This window comes from Dipodomys merriami, unplaced genomic scaffold (genome assembly GCF_024711535.1).
Source record: "Dipodomys merriami isolate MVZ:Mamm:240054 unplaced genomic scaffold, mDipMer1.0.p SCAF_14, whole genome shotgun sequence".
Taxonomy (NCBI): domain Eukaryota; kingdom Metazoa; phylum Chordata; class Mammalia; order Rodentia; family Heteromyidae; genus Dipodomys; species Dipodomys merriami.
Genome location: NW_027202715.1, coordinates 20,562,808 through 20,584,022, shown reverse-complemented (window position 1 = coordinate 20,584,022; position 21,215 = coordinate 20,562,808). Strand labels below are relative to the sequence as shown.

Here is a 21,215-nt window from a genome sequence, read left to right as displayed (position 1 = left end):
TAGATGACTTCCAGTTATTCTAGGACCATTTACTAAATTGTCTCCACCTAAATCTTTTCCCTAGTATTCAAGAAGATGTAACTCTATGTCTTGGTTTTGACATTACATCTTACGGTTTAATGTGTCTATTTCTGAGGTAGTATTAAATATTAAGGTTTTATAATTAAATGTTAACATCGCATAATAGCCAAGTTTTGTAAACAGTTCAGATAGTCCACAATAGATGAGTGGATCAAAAAACTGTGGCACCTATACACAATGGAATTTTACACAGCCACTAGAAAGAATATTGTCATTTGCAGACAATGGATGGACCTAGGACAAATTCTGTTAAATGAGGTAAGCCAAGCTCAAGCTCAGAGAGACAAATGGCACATGCGGAAGCTAGATCTAAAATACATGATAAATTATATAGTACTCTAGGCATTCAGTCACAGTGAGACCAAAGGAAGATACTCCTAGGAGAGGAACAAAGTAGTGTAATATACCTCTATGTCTCTAATCATATAACAAAATGAACTCCAAGAAATGGAAACAAGGTTGTTTTTTTTCTTTTTCTTTTACATCTTTATAGAGGGGTAAAAGAGCACAAAAATGGAGGGACAAAGAATAAACAAATACAGCAGTAGTACTCAGTAGAAACTATGTTGAAAATAAACTATACAACTTGTGGGTGGGGATGTAGATGGGAAAAACTGGGAGAGAACAAAGGGTCAATAAGAAATGTACTTACTACTTGACTTATGAAACAGTAGCCCCTCCATATATCACCTTTATAACAAAATTAAAAAATAAAATGTTAATGAGACAGGTTTTCCTGATTTTTATCTAGTTTCCTTCCTTCCCCCACAAAAAAAGGTTTCACTATCCCCTCAATAGTGCATTCTTCATACAAGTCTTACATTTTTTTCCCCCTTGTAAATCTAACCATATTTTACTTTGGTAAATTAAAACATGAAAGATGCATCCATTGGGGCTGGAAAATTTAGGGCTTTTTTTTTTTTTAGTCGGTCTTGGGGCTTGAACTTTGGGCTTGGGCCCTGTCCCTCAGCTCTTCAGCCTAAGGCAATCGCTCTACCGCTTGAGCCACAGCGCCACTTCCAATTTAGGGCTTCTAAGAAGATATTCTAAAAATTTCCCCCTTTGGTAAATCAGCTGCAGACTAGAGACTGAGCGGATTCTGTGCTGGGAAGGCTTCTAAGCTGGCTGTCTTGCAACTCACTCCTACAGAGAAAGGAAGGTTCTGGAACACACGGTTTACTGTCCGGGTATCTGCAAGGGAAGAGCTTTCTGCTTTCAACAGTGACGGGTAAGGTCCATGCTAGGAGGTCCAAGTCATCCCAAGAGCCAGGCTGCATCTGTACCCAACAGCACTGTCTCCATCTCCAAACCTTCCAGCGTTGGGCCTGAACGATAGCCAACCAGAAGACCCACGGGTACTGAGTTTCTGCTTCCCTGATTCCTAGCCAGGTTGAAGGAGGGTGCACTTTAAAGGAGATCTTATTACTTTTCCCAGACCTTTTGGCTCAAAATAAACAGATACACAGTAGTTTGTGTTTGGAATTAAATTGTCAATGATATAACTGAAATTTCCACTGATGTTTCCATTTATTTGGGGTGTGTGCATCTTCACCATTTCTTCGTAGTGTTCCTTGATGACAAGTGGTAAGTGATGAAAATGACAGGTAGGAATGTCACTGTCACATTAATGTGGTCTGTAAAGCCCACAATGCCAAACTCAGGTGGCTCAAAGACAAGTTGGTGGCCAAGAAACTGCCCACACAAAGCAGCAACTGTTGTGTTCTCACAGAACCCCTCCAATAAGGGGATGTAGGTCTCGGGCGTCTCTTCCCACACATTTGTGACATCGCAAAATGAGGATGTGATGTTTGTAGTTCCCAATGGCCTTCACATCTTCTAGTTTACACATGACTATGTATAGTGAGTAGGCACAACGTAAGTGTTTTTTAATTCCCATGATAAAATGAGTTTCGTACTGTCATTTTAAAAATGCAAGATACCTCACCAAACATTAGGCTCATGTACACGATGAGTCACCAAAGAACTACAGGGCTGGGGCCCTGTAGTTCAAAAGCATCTTTACTAATTTTTTAAGTTCTTTCTTTACTTTTCCATCTGCAGACCAGACTTCAGCGGGCAGCGCTGGCAGGCGGGATGCGCCCCGCCCCCGCGCCCCGCCCCACACGCCATGGACCCAGCGCGGGCACCGGGCAGGGCACCGGGCAGGGCTGGCGCGGGGAGGACAGTGGGCTGAGCGGCCGGGGCCCGACCCGGTGGACGGGGCCTGAGCACTTTCTTTTTTCTTGTGGGGCCTGAACTCAGAGGCTGGACACTCGCTGAGTTCTTTTGCTCGAGGCTAGCATTCTAACATTTTGAGCCACAGCTTCACTTCCAGTTTTTGAGTCGTCAATAGGAAATAAGAGTTTGACGGGGACTTTTCTTCCCAGGCTGGCTTTGAACTGCGATCCTCAGATCTCAGCCTCCTTAGTAGCAGCTAGGATTACAGGTGTGAGCCACCAGCATCTGGAGCACATTTCTTATTTAATGTATCTTAAAAGCTATTTATCTTTTTTGTCGGTCGTGGGGCTTGAACTCTGGGCCTGGGCACTGTCCTCAGCTCTTCAGCTCAAGGCTAGCGCTCTACCACTTGAGCCACAACACCACTTCCGGCTTTTTCCGCTTCTGTGGTGCTGAGGAATTGAACCCAGGGGTTGGGTTGCAAGACAAGCACTTTACCCCTGAGCCACCTTCCTAGCCCCCTTAAAAGCTATTTTATCTTTTTGCTATATTTTTCTTGCTATAAATTGTTATCTTTTTCTTGTTGTTATAAATTGTATCTTTCATTGTTCCAACTGCTTCTTATTTCCATTGTGTTAATTCTGATTCTGGGCAAGTTATTTAATCTCTTATAGTCTTATTTTCCTCACCTACAGAACTGAGCAAGGCAATTATATGACTTTTTGAATAATGCAAAGAATATAGCACCATGTCAGCCTAGTTATTATTTTTAAATATCAGCATTACAATTTGTAAATATTTAAGTTTATCTTCCATAATATGATTTATATTTTCTCACTATAAATTGCCATACCATTTTCTAAATAAACATTTTCCTTCTTATTCCAAATTGTAGACTCACTCAACTCCTCAACTGAGTGTACAATAAACCCATAGTTAGTTAACACAAACCAGTCAACCTTTTACCTAATTACTCCTCAAGACTTGTAGATTTATTACTGCTGACAGTCTAGAAATGAAATCTATAGCTTAGAAATTCTTGGATCAGTTAGCATGTATGTGTTTTTTTTAAGATGGTATGTAGTTCAATTCCAATTACATAAAACATTAACATACATAGAGAGAAAATGCTTTCTTTATTAGGAAAGGGGGGCAATACTGGGGTTTGCCATTAGGGTTTTGCACTTGCTAGGCAGATGCTATGCCAACTGATCTACACTTACAACTTTTTTTTTATACAGTCTAGAAAACATATTGCCTAAGCTGGCCCAGAATCATGAGCCTCTGAATCTCTACCTCCTAAATAACTAGGATTACAGGTGTGAGCCACCAGCATCCAGTGAAGATAAAAACAAAAAACAAAAAAACTTTTTTTGTGCTGGTACTGGGGCTTGAACTCAGGACCTGGACACTGTTTGTAGCTTTCCCCTCAAGGCTGGCACTCTATTATCTGAGCCACAGCTCCAATTGAGCTTTTTGGTGATTAGAGATTGGCCTTGAATTGTGATCCTCAGATCTCAGGCTCACAAGTAGCTAGGATTATAAGCATGAGCTACTGGCACCTGGGGAAAATTCTTTGAAAAAGCCACCACTGTTCTGAGTAAGCATTTACTGAGTTTCTTTGTAAGTTAAAGCTGAAGGCACAACTCAAGTGGTAGAGCCCCTGCAATGCAAGTGCACATCTCCAAGTTCAAATCACAGTACCAAGGAAGGGGTAACAATGCTCAATAGGAAATGTACCCATTACTTTACTTGTGTAACTGTAACCCCTCTGTACAGTATCTTTTCAACATTTTATTTTTTTTGTCGGTCATGGGGCTTGAACTCTGGGCTTGGGTGCTGTCCCTGTTCTCTTCAGTTCAAGGCAAGCACTCTACCACTTGAGCCACAGCAGCACTTCCTGTTTTCTAGTGGTTTATTGGAGATAAGAATCTCAGTGAGTTTCCTGCCAGGACTGGCTTTTAAACTCCATCCTCAGATTTCAGCCTCCTGAGTAGCTTGGATTACGGGGGTGAACCACCAACACCTGGCCTTCAAACCTACAGTACCATCATAAAGTTTTATGAAACACTAAATCAATGAATCTCAGAGACAGATGAATATACCTACATTCACAACACAACTAATTCAAGTTCTAGTATTAACCACCAAATCAACCTTACTATGGATTTGTGATATTAGCAGAATGGCAGCTAAGACAGCAGAGGGATATATAATTTGATGTATAACAGAGAAATGAGAAAAAAACTAAGTGTTACGATAGTGAGTTTTGTTGAACTATTCTTGGTCTGGGGGTGCATCTCAGCATCAAAGTACCTATTTAGCATGCTTATGGCCCTGGGTTTGATCCCCAAACTCACAAAAATGTATTATACATATACATGTAATATTATATGTATACTATATATAATTAAATTTTGAAATGAATATTCTTTTACCACACAAGATTATAGAATACAAAAGTGGCATAACAATATCATAGTAAAATGCTGGTTTACTTCAATAAGCCACCAAATAGAATGGCAAGGAAAAACAATTTGTACATTAGAATTTGATCTGTTTCAAACAGAAGACATTATTGTAAATAATACTAAATATAAGCACAATTTAGGGGATAAGGCCAAGAGACTGGTTGGCTTAAACTTTCAGATTTAATTTATAGCTGTTCACCAGTCATCTATGGTTTTGACAAGTTACTTACCAACTTGTGCCGCCATTTCTCCGAAAATTTATCCCCTAAGATGAGGATAATTCTTGCAAACTGTGTCACAAGGATTTTGAAAGGAACCATGAGTTATTGTGTAATGTTCTGGAAATTCCTCAGGTGTACGGTCCTACACAAAGTAAAGTATTATTATACATCTAACAGTAGCACCTACGTTGATTTTCTTTTCCCCTACATTCCACATTGTGATTCTTGGGTACTAGAGGTCTAACTCTGGTAATTAATTACTTTTCTTCAAGTCTTCACATCATCCATGTATTTCTATTCCTTAGAAAATATTGTGAAAAGCAGGAGTTATAAAACAATAAGCTTCTCTGGCCTTATATGTTTTGGATATAAGGCACATAAAAAAATTTAGTATTTTAAAATCTGCTCTTCAGTGAATAATTTTATTTCATGTATTTATGTATTTATTTTCCTATGCTACTTTTTAAATTTTCAACTACATTTAAAGGAGCAGTTCGTTCGCAGACTTATGTTTTATGAACAGAGAGAACGGGTCAGAAGATGAAGCAAGAAAGACAAACAATGCCCTTCTAATTCTAATTTCTGATATGTGATCAAAATGACTAATAGTAGAAATTATTTTGAGATGTAAGAAATATCAAATCAATGTTCATCTTCTAACTTCTACGAAAGTGCTGCAAATAAACTGTTTTTTTAATTGGTGGCTTTACTAATTGCTACTCTTCAACAATACATGCATACACATATACAGTACATATATATATGAACATATACACATACGTACATAATTTTTAAGCTTTTAGTCTTACGCTGTTCTCAAAATGCATTTTGAGTTTATGTGCAAGGTAAGAGGGATATGAAACATGGTATCTTAACTATAACTGCAGCTATAAAATAGCACTTTTGTAAAATTTATTTTTAAATAAAAATTTGGAATTATTAACAAAAACTGAAACTAGTTTCTTCCCAGGTGAATAAATATGCTTCTACTTTATTGATATGTCAGGAGAAACATTTGGGAGATTGAAAGTAATATTTGGCCAGGTACCAGTGGCTCACATCTATATTCCTGAGATCTGTGAATCTCAGTTCAAATCCAGCCCAGGTAGCTAAATCCAAGGCTCTATGTCCAATTAACTAACAAAAAACAAGACGTGCAAGTGTGGGTCAAGTGACCTTGAAAAGAAAGAAAAGGCTCTGAGTTTAAGTCCCAGTAGAGGAAACGCAGGAAGGAAGGAAAGGAAAAAAGGAGGAAGGTGCATAGGAAGTCTTTCAATGTCTATTTGCCTTATATCTTTTTTTTTTCTGCTTGCAATACTGGGGTTTGAACAGAGGATTTTGTGCTTGCCTAGCAAGCTCTCTAACATCTAAGTCATAGCCCAGCCCTTTTTGCTTCAGTTATCTTTCACCGTTTCCTCAGACATATGGACATCTCAGACTGAAATCCTTCTCTGTCTCTGGTGTAGCAAGCATGCCCAACCATATCCAGCTTGTTTCTGAAACAAGGTCTTGCTTTTTTTTTTTTTTTTTTTTTGGTTGGCCATGGCTCTTGAACTCAGGACCTGGGTGCTGTCCCTGAGCTCTTTTGTTCAAGGCTAGTGCTCTACCACTGAAGCACAGCTCCACTGCCAGTTTTGGGGTGTTGAACTAGAGACAAGAGTCTCAGGGTTGAGAATGTGGCTTATGAAGAAGCCATAGGTTTGATTCCTCAGTACCAGATAAACAGAAAAGGCCAGAAGGGGCACAGTGGCTCAAGTGGTAGAGTGCTAGCCTTGAGCAAAAAGCAGCTCAGGGACAAAGCCCAGATCTCAAGCTCAAGCCACAGAACTGGCAAAAAAAAAAAAAAGTCTCACAGACTTTCCTGCCCAGGCTGGAACCATGATCCTCAGATCTCAGCCTCCAAAGTAGGTAGGATTACAGGCATAAGTCACCAGTGTCCAGCCTAACCCTGTTAATCTCTTAAATTCAGTTTTCTCATCTGTAAAATGGAGACTTATACCTGCAATAGCTACCATAAAATACTTTGAGAATTAAACGAAGTACTTAAAAAAAAATTATAAACCACAAGAATCTATTGAAACAGTGCTTTTTTTTTTTTGGTAGGTTGTGGGGCCTGAACTCTGGGCTTGGGTGTTGTCCCTGATCTCTTCAGCTAAAGGCTAGTGTTCTACCATTTGAGCCACAGTGCCACTTCCAGCTTTTTCTGCTTATGTGCTGCTGAGGACTTGAACCCAGGGCCTCATGCATGCAAAGCAAGCACTCTACCATTGAGCCACCATCCCAGCCCTGAAACAGCCCATTACTTACAAATTATGGTCATAATATAATATAATTTCTGACATGAAACAAATCAAACACATACAAAATATTTATTTAGGTTTATCAACACCAATTTATACCTATGACTGATATTTAGTAAATAAACTTGTCAATAGTAATACATTTCCTATAGGTTATCTTAAGATGTTCAGAAGTAAATCTGTATCTATAAAAACTAATAATTTGCTGGGCATCAGTGGTTCATGCCTATAATCCTAGCTACTCAAGAGGCTGAGATCTGAGGATCACAGTATTCAAAGAAAGCCCAGGCAGGAAAAGTCTGTGAGACTCTTATCTCCAATAAACCACTCAGAAAACAGGAAGTGGTACAGTGTCTCAAGTGGTAGCATGCTAGCCTTGAGCTGAAGAGCTGAGGGACAGCGCCTAAGCCCAGAGTTCAAACCCCACAACCAACAAAACAACAACTACTAATAATTCATTTAAAGGGACTCATAAAGCATACTGAAGATTCATTATTTCCTTGCTAGTTATAAATTAGGAAACTGAGACACTAGCTTCAGAAAGTACTTAAAAAGGTCGAAGGACTCATAAAACATACTGAAGATTCATTATTTCCTTGCTAGTTATAAATTAAGAAACTGAGACACTAGCTTCAGAAAGTACTTAAAAAGGTCTTGCCCTTTGCCGGTGGCTCATGCCTGTGATCCTAGCTACTCAGGTAGCTGAGATATGAGGATTGTGGTTAGAAGCCAGCTTGAACAGCAAAGTCCCTGAGACTCTTACCTCAAATTAAGCTGGAAATGGAGCTGTGGCTCAAGTGGTAGAACACTAACTTTGAGCAAAAAAACTCACAGACAGCACCTAGTCCTAGCATTCAAACCCCAGCAGTGCCACCAAAAAGTAAAAGTTCTTATGTAGGAAAAATACACGAAAGTGAAATAGACATTAATTTCTCGAGAAATATTTCAGAAATAGCTAAGGTGACAGAATACCTACACAAAACAAAGACGAATGTGAACTTAATCAGCTAAATCTCCAAAATGGTTCCAAGGATGTCAAGAATGGAAACACTTTCCCAAAAGGCCATAGGCAAAATCTATTTACTATATACAAGGCCAGGTCCTCTAGTGAATTATCATGATTCAACGCCTCTACTCAGTCCTATCATCTCAAAGCTACTCATTTTTTGGTCTTAGATCTGAGAATGGAGGTTTAAAAGCTGTAAGTACAAGCAAACAAATCCAAGAGACTCATCGTCAAATAATCCAAACATGGGAGGACACACACACACACACTATAAGTGTGACTCAAATGACAGAGTGCCAGCAGTGCAGACTCATGCCTGTACATTAATCTTAGCTACTCAGGAGGCTGAGACCTGAGGATCAAGTTCAAAGCCAGTCCAGGCAGGAAAGTTCATGAAACTCTTATTTCCAATTAGCCACCAAAACAAACAAAAACAAAAAACAGAAGTTGGAGCTGTGGCTCAAGTGGTAGATCCATATCTTTGAACAAAAAAGCTCAAGGACAGTGCCCAGGCCCTGAGTTCAAGTCCCAGGGCAGGTAAACACACACACAAACATCATCATTCAAGCACCTTAAATCAAGATGGAAATTAAAGATGAAGACCCTAGTTTTTCCTACTTTTCTGTATCATGGAACTAAGATTTCTGATAACAAAAGGTTTTCCTCAGGATCAAAAACACAAATACACACATAAATACATATATAAAAGTAAGTAATCCAGCCCCAAACCTACTTCCTACTTCCTGGCAACTTATGTGATTACTAAATCTTGCTTTAATTCCACAATGACATTTCCCATTATTTAATTTTCATAGGATATATCATATAAAATTTTAATTCTTTCCATTTGTTTTACTTATACCTTAATTCCCAACCCAAAATCTAAATTTATGTGACAATTTCTTTTTATTTTCCTATTCCATAGACTGTGGTACATACTTTAGACAAAATGAGTTGGCCCCTAAATCCCCAAAAAGGGATACTAAAGAGAAAATCTACCCTCCCAACTTTAAATTAGTAAGTAATGTTTCCAGGATCACAATGGAATTATCACAATGTTAACTATACCACAAAGGGGCTAGTTAGGTTTTTTGAATCTAAGGTATAGTTAAAAGCTACTTCAAAGCCAGGCACTGCTAGCTTGCCTATAATCCTAGCTACTCATATGGCTGATATCTGAGGATTTTAGTTCAAAGCCAGCCTGGACAAGGAAGTCTGTCAAACATCTCCAATTTTTGGTAAAAAAGGCTGGAAGTAAATAAAGCTGAGGCTCAAGTGGGAAGACACTAGCCTTGAGCAAAACCAAAACCAAAAAACAAAAGAAAAAAAACTCAAGGATAGTGCCAGGCTATGAATTCAAGGCCCAGAACAAGCACCAAAAAAAAAAAAAAAAAAAAAAAAAAAAAAGGAAAGAAAGAAAGAAAAAGCTATTCCAAACAGTAGTCATACCATTACAGTCAGTCAGTATACTGACAATTTCTATGTGCTGGCCTTTTACTATTTACTTGAGCTTTCTAAAACAATGCACAGATGTTTGGCCTATAGAACACCCTATGTACAAAGAAAAGTAAAAACCTCACCTTCAAAATCTCAATTTGAAACAACATTCCAAACCTAAGCAAAAATGTAAAGGAAGGCCTCAAACATAAAGACAATAAACAAATATATTACAAATATATTAGCATCCTGAGTACCTCAATGCCTGAGATTATAAAAATCTAGTAAATTCCATAAACTATCCTTTGAGGTACAGTACAAGAAAGCTGCTATTTATCTTGAGTTGTACAATAATTAAACGTATTAGATCATTATCATTCATCCAACAAAAATTATAAATTAAGGCAGAAGAGATTAAGACCCTAACTACAAAGAAAGGATATGAATTCTACAGTATTTGTAAATTAGAAAAAAAAGGTAGTGAGATGCACACAAAAATGAAACTTCAATACCTATTTTATATCTACATTAATTTCAAAAAAGTAGAGTAATAATAGAAACCACTTATATAAATAAACTGATCAAGAAAAATAATTGCTACAAGAAATACTTAACTACCATTACTGTTAAAAGTTAAAAGAAACTCCATATATGTGGTCTTAATCTGAATTTACAGCTTAATAACAATTTTTAGTTAACATAACTGAAAGCAAAAACAGCAATATTTCTGAAAGTAGTATTTAATTTTAAAACATATAGGAAAACAGAACATGAAATGTGACCAAATTCCTCAAAATTCTTATTACCTGAAATTTTTATTTTGCTTATTATAACTACTGCTACAAACCCCACATTCACAAAATCTTTTATAGCTAACATGGACAGTCAAAAGTGGAAGAGAGAAATAAAAGGCATTTCCAACTAAACCAAATAAAATTGTATATCTAAAATATGATAGTGATAAATAATGGAATCAAAATATATTTTAGGCTGGGTGCTGGTGGCTCAGGCCTGTAATCCTAATTACTCAGGAGGCTGAGATTTGAGGATCGTGGTTCAAAGCCAGCCCAGGCAGGAAAGGTCATGAGACTCTTACCTCCAAAACAGTCAGAAGTGGCACTGTGGCTCAAGTGGTAGAGCACTAGCCTTGAGCAAAAGAAGCTCAGGGCCAGCACTCAGGCCCTGAGTTCAAACCCCAGGACTAGCAAAAATAATAAATAAGTAATAAATAGTATACATTATATTTTATATTATATCACATATAATATATATAAAGAATGCATATATACGTACATATTTTAGGTAAGTAACTGAAAAAGAATGCTTTCATTCAGCCCCCCTCTCCTCACTGAACAGAAACATCACAGAATAAACTAAAATCTGTCCAAGGTGGCTCTATACCTTTATACTCTAGATCAAAGATTATCAAAGAAGGCCACTTTTCTCTATTGTTTCTCTATTGTTTTACAATGTCACGCAATAAGAAAATACAAATACATGGGGCTGGGAAGGTGGCTCAGTGGTAGAGCACTTGCCTTGCATGCTCAAGGCCCTGGGTTCGATTCCTCAGCACCACATAAGAAAAAAGCCAGAAGGGGCGCTGTGGCGCAAGTGGTAGAGTGCTAGCCTTGAGCTGAAGAGCTGAGGGACAGCGCACAGGCCCAGAGTTCAGGCCCCACGACCGGACCCAAAAAAAAAAAAAAAAGAAAAGAAAATACAAATACAACAGTGGTAGATTTTTTTAAGACAAAAATGCTAAAAGCATGCAAAATGTCAAAGATATATTTTACTCGTTCTTTGTTTATAAGCCTGATAAAGGATTATAGGCTTAGGTGTTCAGAAATTATACATCATTTCCAATTTTTTAACGATATAATTATTAGAAATGGTAAGATAACTTTTTTAACTTACCTGGTTTCTTCCTGGATTTTTCATGACCTAGCTGTCCTAGATCATTACATCCACATGTGTACACAGTTCCATCATCCAGAACAAAGACTGTATGTCTGAGTCCACATCCTACATCTCGGATTTTTTTATTTATAAAAAAGTCACTTTTTCTGGGCTCTAGTACAATTTCTTCATCAATTCCACCCAAACCTAGTTGTCCAAAAGATGCATTTCCCCAGCACAACATGCTTGTAATTATTTTGGTCTTCCAGTTTCAATAAAAAACTCCCTTCTGAAACACTGGGAAGTTGGAAGTACCCTATGTCTGAAGAGATAGAAAAAAAGTTAACATGACTTCAAAGAAAACCTGATACACAATTGTTTGCATCAAGTACTAGGCTACAGTAATTACTATACAATAAACATTAAACATATTTATAAGATGCTACAAGTAAATATTCTATCTCAGAAATTAATCAGCTATATTTTTTAATGTATTACAAACAAATGTTTAGGAAAAACAAGTTTCTACAATTCTTTGCAAAACTTAAAACATAGTAACTAGTTTGACTCGTTACTTTATGACACACTACATATTAACTATGATACACTCTATAATAACTAAAGGAAACAAATCCTGAATGGAATTGAGTTTTTGTTTTTGTTTTCTTTAAATAATTTCAGTACCAGTATAAAAAAAAAGTTTATTTTCTATTCCTGGGGCTTAAACTCAGGGCCTGAGCACTGTCCCTGAGTTTTTTTGTTCAAGGACAGTGCTGAAACACTTGAGCAGCTCCACCTCCAGCTTTTTAGGTAGTTTATTGGAGATGAAAGAGTCTCACTTGGCTGGGAAGGTGGCTCAGTGGTAGAGTGCTTGCCTCCCAAGCATCAGGCCCTGGGTTTGATTCCTCAGCACCACATAAACAGAAAAAGACTCAAGTGGCGCTGTGGCTCAAGTGGTAGAGCACTAGGCTTGCGCTGAAGAGCTCAGGGACAGTGCCCAGGTCCAGAGATCAAGCCCCATAACCGACAAAAAAAAAAAGTCTCACAGACATTTCTGTGACTGGATCTGCACTGAGATCTTCAGATCTCAACCTTCCGAGTAACTAGGATTACAAGTGTGAGCCACTGGCACCAGGTTAGAAAATCTTTTCAATATCGAAAAACATACACTCAACTGCAGAAATACAACCTAGCAATCTCTCTTAACTCCTAACTTAATTAAACAATCTAATACCTACCTCCACATCAACAAAATACTGAAGTTCTTATCTGTAACAGAAATGAAACCCATTATGGAAAATTGTATTAATTCCTCACTATTTAAAAGACTTCTAATTATTCATACTAATGAGGTATATAGGAAATTAAGATTTTTCTGTACAAGTTAATAGATTTCATTATGACAAAATTTACATGTATATAATGTATTTTATCAATTCAACCCCTTCCCACTTGTTATTAAGCTGTAATCTTAAAATACCGTATTTTTTAGTCAAAATACTAACATCTTAACTTCTCTATTAATATAACTTTAAAACGGAATCAGTGGGATTATAACAACAACAACAACAAAAAGTGCAGCCTAAATGTCAAGATCCTCCTCTGAGTAATCTGTACCTCTGGGATAACTATTAGAAGACCCGGTGGAATCGGGGGGGGGGGGGGGGGCCGGACGGAATGCTTATGATCCCATCCCAGGAGTGCTGGTTTTTCAGGAATAGGAGAGGGGGGCAGGGACAATGATGGTTCCGTGGTGAAAGCTGCAGAACTTTCCAGTACACTGAACAGTGCTTCGGCTAGTAAAGGACAGAAGTATCAGAAGTCCTCTTCCTTTAATCCTCTATAGACTTTTAAAACACATCGCAAAGAAAGAAAGAAAGAGAGAGAGAGAGAGAGAGAGAGAGAGAGAACCCAAGTCATCCTTACTCCTGCTGTAGTCACACACATTCCTTACACCTAGCCTACGGGAAGTTTCAGGATCCAATTTTCCTGCATTTCGGACGTCCCATCCCACTAGACCCATCCATGAACTGCAAGTCTGTTCATGGGGGTCTGTGGGGGGTGGGACATGGGTCCCCGACAGTTTCGGAGAGTTCTTCTACACGGTCTTCCCTCCCACCCCACCCCTTTTTTTTTTTTTTTAACAAAGGGAGAGGACAAGAGAAGTCTCTCGGATCTCGGCGTGGTAGGTTGAGCCACCTTTTCTTTAAGAAGTCGGAAGGGGTTAGTGGAAAGTCGTCCTCTCACCAGCAACAGGTTAGGAGAGTGAGAAGCAGTTTCCAGTCTTTCCCTGACCACGCACCCCCCCACACAGTGGCTCACGTGCGGGGGGGGGGCAGGGGGGGGGCGGTGGAGGGACAGGGTCCTCACACACTCGCTCACACCCAGCCTCGCGGGCCGGCCCGGCCAAATCACCCCGCAGCTGCCCGCACGCACGCACGCACGCAGGAAGAGGCTGGTCGGTTCGGGCTGGGCCCCCGCCGGCCTCAGCCCCCCAGGGGGAGGCCCTGCCTCTGGGACGGGCGGGCGTTCCGGCCCCGGGGGGGGGGAACGAGGGGGTGGGAGAGCCCACGACCCTGCCCGGGTCCCCACCCCCGCCCACCCCGCACCCCAAGCGAGCGCCCCCTCGCCGGCCCGGCCTGCGGAGGTCCCGTCGCGGCCAGCCGCCGTCCCACGCCCCCCAGCGCCGCCGCCCACCCGGGCAACGACTCCGCCCGCCCCGCAGGGCAGGGACAGCCGCAGGCCAGCCGAGCCGGGCTCCGCGGCCGCCCAGGCGAGAGGTCCCCTCCACTTCCCGGGACCCTCCGCCGGCCATCAGTGCCGGCGACCACCAGGGCCGTTCCCCCCCGCGCCGCCGCCGCCCCGTCGGGGCCGCCGCTCCCCTCCCCTCCAACCCCCTACTCCGCCCCTGTGAAACTTTACCCGGTGCCTCAGAGAAACGCTGCCGCCGCCACTCTCCAGTCCCGAGACAGCCGTCAGCGGACCCGGATGGAGCGGGAGGGGAGGACTGGAGGCGAGCGGGGTGGAGAGAGAGCACGAGGGGTGGAGAAGTTGAGGGAAGAGGCTGACGAGAAGGGAGAGGGGGGAGGTGACTTCGGGGAAGGGGGAAGGGGAAGGGTTGGCCGGAAGTGAACCGCGTGACACGCGCCAGGGCCCGCCCACTTCCGGTCTGCGCGCAGGAGCTAGAATCCTCCCGAGGTACCGGGCCCCAGGCGCCTGCGCGGCGGGCAGCTTTGTGCTGGTCTGGGGTCCCTGTGAGCAGCCAGCCACCTGCGGAGAAGTTGGCCTGGGCCGGGGGCGGGGGGGGGGGGAACAGGACCCAGGAAGTGTCAGTCAGGCCGTTAATATGTCTTTAATCAAGCTGTGGGCCGCCCCAGGAGCACCCAATGAGGAAAATCGCCTCGGCCTTTGTTTGTGGGGGTAGGGTCGGTCCTCTGCGCACAGTCTCTAGCCTTTGGGGGGTTTTCCTACCTTTCCTAGGAATTTGAAGACGCAGTTGAAACTAGTCAAATAGAAAGATGAAGACAGGTAACTTATCTTTACTATTGATAACAATGGCTCGTTACAGGTCAGCTTCATGGGCCCAGGTTCCTGGTTACAGTGGGCTCACCACGATTTCTACCATCTCTCTGGAACATAAGCTTAAATGGCCTGGCCTTATTCAGCCCGAGGAAACTAGAGCAAATAGCTAGAGCCTGTGCTTTATAAAGGTTTCACCCGCCTGGCTTTCACACTTTAACCGAACCCAATCAGTGTTAAGCCAAGTTGTTAGGGCCAGGAAGGTTTATTCTGTTAAGAATGGTAGAGTAGGGCTGGGAAGGTGGCTCCTTGGTAGAGTGCTTGCCTCCCATAAGCCAAGTTGTTAGGGCCAGGAAGGTTTATTCTGTTAAGAATGGTAGAGTAGGGCTGGGAAGGTGGCTCCTTGGTAGAGTGCTTGCCTCCCATGCATGAGGCCCCGGGTTCGATTCCTCAGCTCCACATAAGCAGGAAAAAGCCAGAAGTGGCGCTGTGGCTCAAGTGGTAGAGTGCTGGCCTTGAGCTGAATAGCTGAGGGACAGCGCCCAGGCCCAGAGTTCAGGCCCCACGACCGACAAAAAAAAAAAAAAAAAAGAATGGTAGAGTGGCTTCCTGAACCACTGTTACTTATAGCATATTAGAACACAATATATACATAATACTATAGCAGTTATATTTAACATTTCTAGAGATGTTTCAGGCCTAGAATACAATATATCTGAAAATAATTGTTCAAGGAAGCAATTATTACATGACCAACATTTTATCACAAACATAAATAATGAACATACACTAATGTTTATCAAATCAGAGATAAGCGAAAATTCAAAGAACAAATAGTGAAATGGTGCTGAAAGACTATCTTTAACACAGGTTCCTCGCTCTTCATTTCTTGGGGAGAGATGATTGACAAAAACTGGTAGCCAACAATCTACTAGCATCTGGGAAAGAGAAGAGTCAGGAAGATTCCTGCAGCTAACTTAAATGATCTAGGACCACCACATGGTCCAGGAGATACGGGCCCTTTCCAGCAAATGACAACTATAAGTATAGCCCCAAATTATTTAAAAACAAGGAAATTTGGGGATTTTATATTAACTGAAGACCCACCTCCCTATGAAGCCTTGCCTTGAAATAATCCTCAAGCCTCAGGACTGCCGCGATTAAAGGACCTGCACTGTCATGCTAGGCTTTATTTTTCAACAAGTTATAGTTATGTTACCCTCAAAACTGTGGGTCCTTCTTCCTTAGTACCTGGGCTTACAGATGAGTGCCATAATCTCTAGCTTAGGTTCTACTACTGGAACCTAACCTACGACTTAGAGGTGAATGTTGAGACTAAAAGGAATTACACAATAGGCTGTGTTTCTTTTTTACCGGAAAGTCTATTTCAGATGAGGAAATGTCTATGCTATAACATGTTTGAATAAGTGCATTAATTTCCTGGGCTGTTTTAACAAATTATACCACAACTTATGTATCTTAACAGAAATTTATTGTCTCACAGTTCTGGAGGTCAAGTCTTGAAGGCAGCAGTTTGGTTTCTTCTTGTTTCCAGGGGGAGAATTTATTTTCAGTGCCTCTCTCCTATTTTCTGCTGCTTGAAAATTGGAAATTTTGTGGAAGTAGTATTCTAATCTCTGTTTCCATCTTCACTTGTTGTTTTCCTTTCGTGTCTAAGTCCAAATTTCCCTCTTTCTATAAGGACACCAGTGATTGGGTTATAACCCACTCTCAATCCATTATGAGCTCATCATAATTTGATTGCATCTACAAAGACTTTATTTCCCAGTAAGGTCACACAGGTCCCTGAAGTGAGCATTTCAACACATTTCCAGCAAATGTTAAGGGCGTGTGAAGGCAATAAGTTGGGCCGAACTGATGCACTTTACAGAAAATTACTTCTCCCTCAGTTCTTATGTTAATGATATATCTCATTGGGTTGATAAAGGATTTCAAGAGATAACACTATACATTGTAACATTGTACCCATAGCAGCAGCTATACATGGAAAGAGTTTTGTAAATGTCTATTACCATTACTAGTATTTTCTCCCCAAACTACAAATAGGGATAGTATCAGGTTAATTGGGAAAGCATAGCACTAGAAAAACAAAAGTAAAGTATTTTTAAAGGATAATTATCAGGCTACTGAGAGATCACTAAAAGATTCATTCTTAGCTGTTTTGTTCTTGCTTTCTTCTATTCAGCCATACTGCTTCCTGATGAGCCTGACCTCACTTCATCAGTGTCCCTAACTCCTTAACTCACCAGTCTTCCTGACCTCCCTATCCATAAAACTACCCTCTCCATCCCCATCATGGCTGAGACATGGAGGATATCTCAGTTCAAAGCCATCCCAGGCAATAAATTCCTCAAAACTCCATCTGTAAAAAGCCAGGCTGGAAGTGTGGCTTAAGTGGTAAAACTCCAGCCATACAGATGAGCACAGGCTCTGAGTTCAAACACTGGTACTGGCCAAAAAAAAAAAAGTAATCTTCAAATATTTAAATAGATGCATAACTGTTTTTGTATTCAAGACTAAAACCTTCATAAACTTTCAGTATTCTGTCCTTCAATATCTTACACAGCTTGTGCTCATTTTCTATTTATTGAATTATCAGTGGGGCTGGCTGGCAGTGTTGTAAATTATTACACACTTTTAAAAATAAATTTGGTAATGTATTGAAGAACGCAAGTTTTCTTCTTAATAATTATAGTTATAATAATATTTATTATAATACATTTCACAGGTAAATTATTTACCTATTGTGTCACTTCCAGTTTGTATCCTAAGAAAATAGAAGATATGTTGGTCATGATGGTGCATTTTCCATTTGAAATTCTAAATGGACAAGAAATTTGAAGGGGAACACTATTCAATTCACCTTAGTCCTTTAACAACAATTCATAATTATTCTTCCATTCTAATTTTTCTAAAATCTTAATGTGACTTACACCTATCTCTAGATTACTCTCATGGAGAACTGGTGATCTATGGGGTAACATAGTTTGAAAACTTTCTGAGAATGGAAGACCGACATTGTGTATGTAACTGCTCCCTGTAGATAATTTATTAGCTTAAAATGTTGGCATTTGTTAAGTGCGTTTAATTCTACCAACTTCATTTTCTTCTCATGGACTCCACTGTTCTTAACTTCAATACTATTTTCCAATTCATCCTTTTACTCTCCTTCCCCATCTTATATTTCCTTCTTGCTTTTAATTTTTTTTTTCAGTAGTAGGGTTTGAACTCAGAGATTCATGCTTGTTAGGCTGACATGATAATATTTGAGCCATGCTCCAAGCCCTTCTTTCTTGCTTTCTCCTTCTCCTTTTCTTCCTCCTGCTTATCCTCCTCTACAACCTTCTCCTTGCTTTTTCTCCATCTTTTCCCTCTTTGTTTTTTAAAAGAGGGTCTTACTGTATATAGCTCAAGCTACCCTGGAGCTCCTATCTTCCCAACTCAGCCTTCCAAGTGCTGGGAGTATGGACCATCACTACTGGCCGTTGTTTTCTTCTGTTTTGAAAAACAAAAATAGACTTCCGTTTAAGCATTTTTAGACGGAACCATTTGATTCGGCAAAAATTTGTGGAACATAAGATCAGGAACTCTGTTAAAAAAAATTCTGGACAATATGAAAGTAGATTATGGATTGACCTCATGATAATATATACTCAGCAAGACATAAAACCCAACACATTATAGTGATAAACATTCTAATAAAGATTGTATGGCACATGTGATCACTTTTTGTTCCTTTTGAAAGAACAGACTGTCCAAAAGAATTCGCGACCAATTGTCCTTGAGTGAGCAACTAAAAAAAGCCTCCTATGGGTTTTGTTTTTGTTTTTGTTTTTTTATCCACCCCTGCTTTCCAGAGTTGGAGCTTTCATCCAATCAAGGGATTGTGCAACCTTTCCTACTATGGTCCCTCAATGAGTCCCTCCAGTCTAGAAAGTTCCCTTTTTTCTTCCCTGTCTTAGGGACCCCATGGTTGTTTTTTGTTTTTTGTTTTTTTTCTCTTTGGTCTTTAGCCTAGAACTATGGCTTCGGCCTAAAACACATAAAACACTCAAATCTTTTACAAAATTCACTCAACAAGTCTTACTGAGTGCGTTCTCTGTGCTGCCCTCCAATCTGTCTAGAGAAGAGATATGCAAAAACAAGAAGGCAAGCAGATAAAAGGACCTTGAAGGCTGGAGCTGGTGGCTCACACCTGTAATCCTATCTACTGAGGAGGCTGAGATCTGATGATCTTGGTTCAAGTCCAGCTGGGCAGGAAAGTCCAAGAGACTTTTAGCTCCAATTAACTACTGCTGTGTCTCAAAGTGGTAGAGAGTGTTGAGCAAAAGAGTTCAGGGACAACGCCCAGGCCCTGAGTTCAAGCCCCATGACTGACAACACCCACAAAAAGCATATTGAAATTGTAATAAATGCAAAGGGTAGAAATGGAGCATAATATAGTGAATCCTTGAAATAGGATGAACAATGAAGGCATCAATATAGGGTTGCCATGAAGACTGAAAATAAGCTGGACACAGTATAATACCTTATAATACCTTATAATAATGCCTTATAATAATACCTTATAATACCAGTACCCAGGAGGTGGAGACAGACTGATTCAAGGCTAGACTAGCCTATAAGTTCCACATCAGCCTGGGCTACATAGCTGGATTCAAATATTAGCAGTAGGAATAATAATCATGATGATAAATATAAAACTGAAAATAAAGGAAGAGAAGGATCAAGCCCCGTGTTGTATGAAAACATTCTAGGTGGAAGGAGCCAAAGAAAGTCCTTGAGGCAAGAAAGAATTTCACATTTTCCAGAAACCAAAGATTTGTCAAGATAGAGCACAGAAACATTATAAATGTTTAAAAACAGGCAGAGGGTAGATAAAACTGGCAGAGGCTAGTACAAGTAGGGTGCACACAAGACTTTTTAAGTGAAAGGGAAACAGGACAGTAGTGACTAAGGAAAAAGCTAACATTTGTCATTGAATAGACAGAATTGCTGGATTCGAGGAGAATGAAAATGGTGGGAGTTACATTATTTTGGAGGCTTTTGCAATAATCTAAGGGAGCAAGAATAGTGGTAGGGGCTGAGGTGGAAGTGCTAGAAATGAAGTAAAGAAAGTAGATTTAAAACACATTTGGGGGCTGGGAAGGTGGCTCAGTGGTAGAGTGCTTGCCTTGCATGCATGAGGCCCTGGGTTCGATTCCTCAGCACCACATAAGCAGAAAAAGCCAGAAGTGGCGCTGTGGCTCAAGTGGTAGAACACTAGCCTGAGCTGAAGAGCTGAGGGGCAGCGCCCAGGCCCAGAGTTCAGGCCCCACAACCGACAAAAAAACACACACACACATTTGGGAGATTGGGTTGACATGGTAGTGATTATGGTTTGTGGGGTTGCAGCCATTGGTAGCCCTTTTGACTTGAGCAATTGGGTGAAGAATGGTGACATTTACAAAATGAAGACAATTGAAAGTAGAAGATAGGTTTTGATCAGGAACAACAAATGTTCTGTTCTAACCTTAAGTTTCAAAATCAAGAATATGTTTGTATCCTTATTCTCTAGGGCTGTTATAACAAAGTACCACAAACTGGTAGCTTAAATAACAGAAATTACTAGCTCACTTACTTAACTTATGAATTATATAGCTTAAAGAAATTATATTCTCACAGTTCTGGAAGCCAGAAGTCGAAGGTCAAGATGTTAACAGACCTGTTCCCTCCCTCCCCCTCAAGGCTTCTTTTCCTATGCTCGTAAATGGTTACATTCTCACTGTGTCTTCACATGGTCTTCCCTTGGTCTATATGTTCTCTGTATCCTAGGCCAGAGTTCTTTTAAAGACATTAGTCATAATGGATTAGGGTTTATCCTTATGACTTCATTTGATCTTAATTACTTCTTTAGAGAATACTTATTTTTTACCCAAATGACCACAAATAAAGCCATACTAAAGCTACCAGCACAACTATGTTGTGCTAGATATGAAACCAACCCAGAAGCCCCTCAGTAGATGAATGGATCAAAAAAATGTGAAACACATGCGTGTGCATGCACATGTGCGTGCGAACACACAGACACACACACACACACACACAC

General features: G+C 40.4%; 1 protein-coding gene across 9 annotated transcripts in view; it reads right to left on the bottom strand.

Annotated features, from left to right (window-relative positions):
- Herc4 (HECT and RLD domain containing E3 ubiquitin protein ligase 4) overlaps positions 1-20,878 on the bottom strand; it is a 109,059-nt gene extending 88,181 nt beyond the window's left edge. For 5 of the 9 annotated variants that reach the window (XM_070020992.1, XM_070020996.1, XM_070020995.1 and 2 more), the window contains exons 1-3: positions 14,510-14,684; positions 12,826-12,856; positions 11,606-11,909 (exon numbers count right to left, since the gene is read on the bottom strand). In XM_070020992.1, coding sequence (XP_069877093.1) covers positions 11,606-11,831 — 226 coding nt within the window. In that variant the 5' untranslated portion in view covers positions 11,832-11,909; positions 12,826-12,856; positions 14,510-14,684. Of the gene's footprint in view, positions 1-4,960; positions 5,076-11,605; positions 11,910-12,825; positions 12,860-14,509; positions 14,685-16,608; positions 16,802-17,868; positions 17,948-20,789 lie in introns of those variants that run through there. The other 4 variants (XM_070020993.1, XM_070020994.1, XR_011371552.1 and 1 more) reach the window with 4 other exon arrangements.
- Positions 20,879-21,215: the final 337 nt, after the last annotated feature.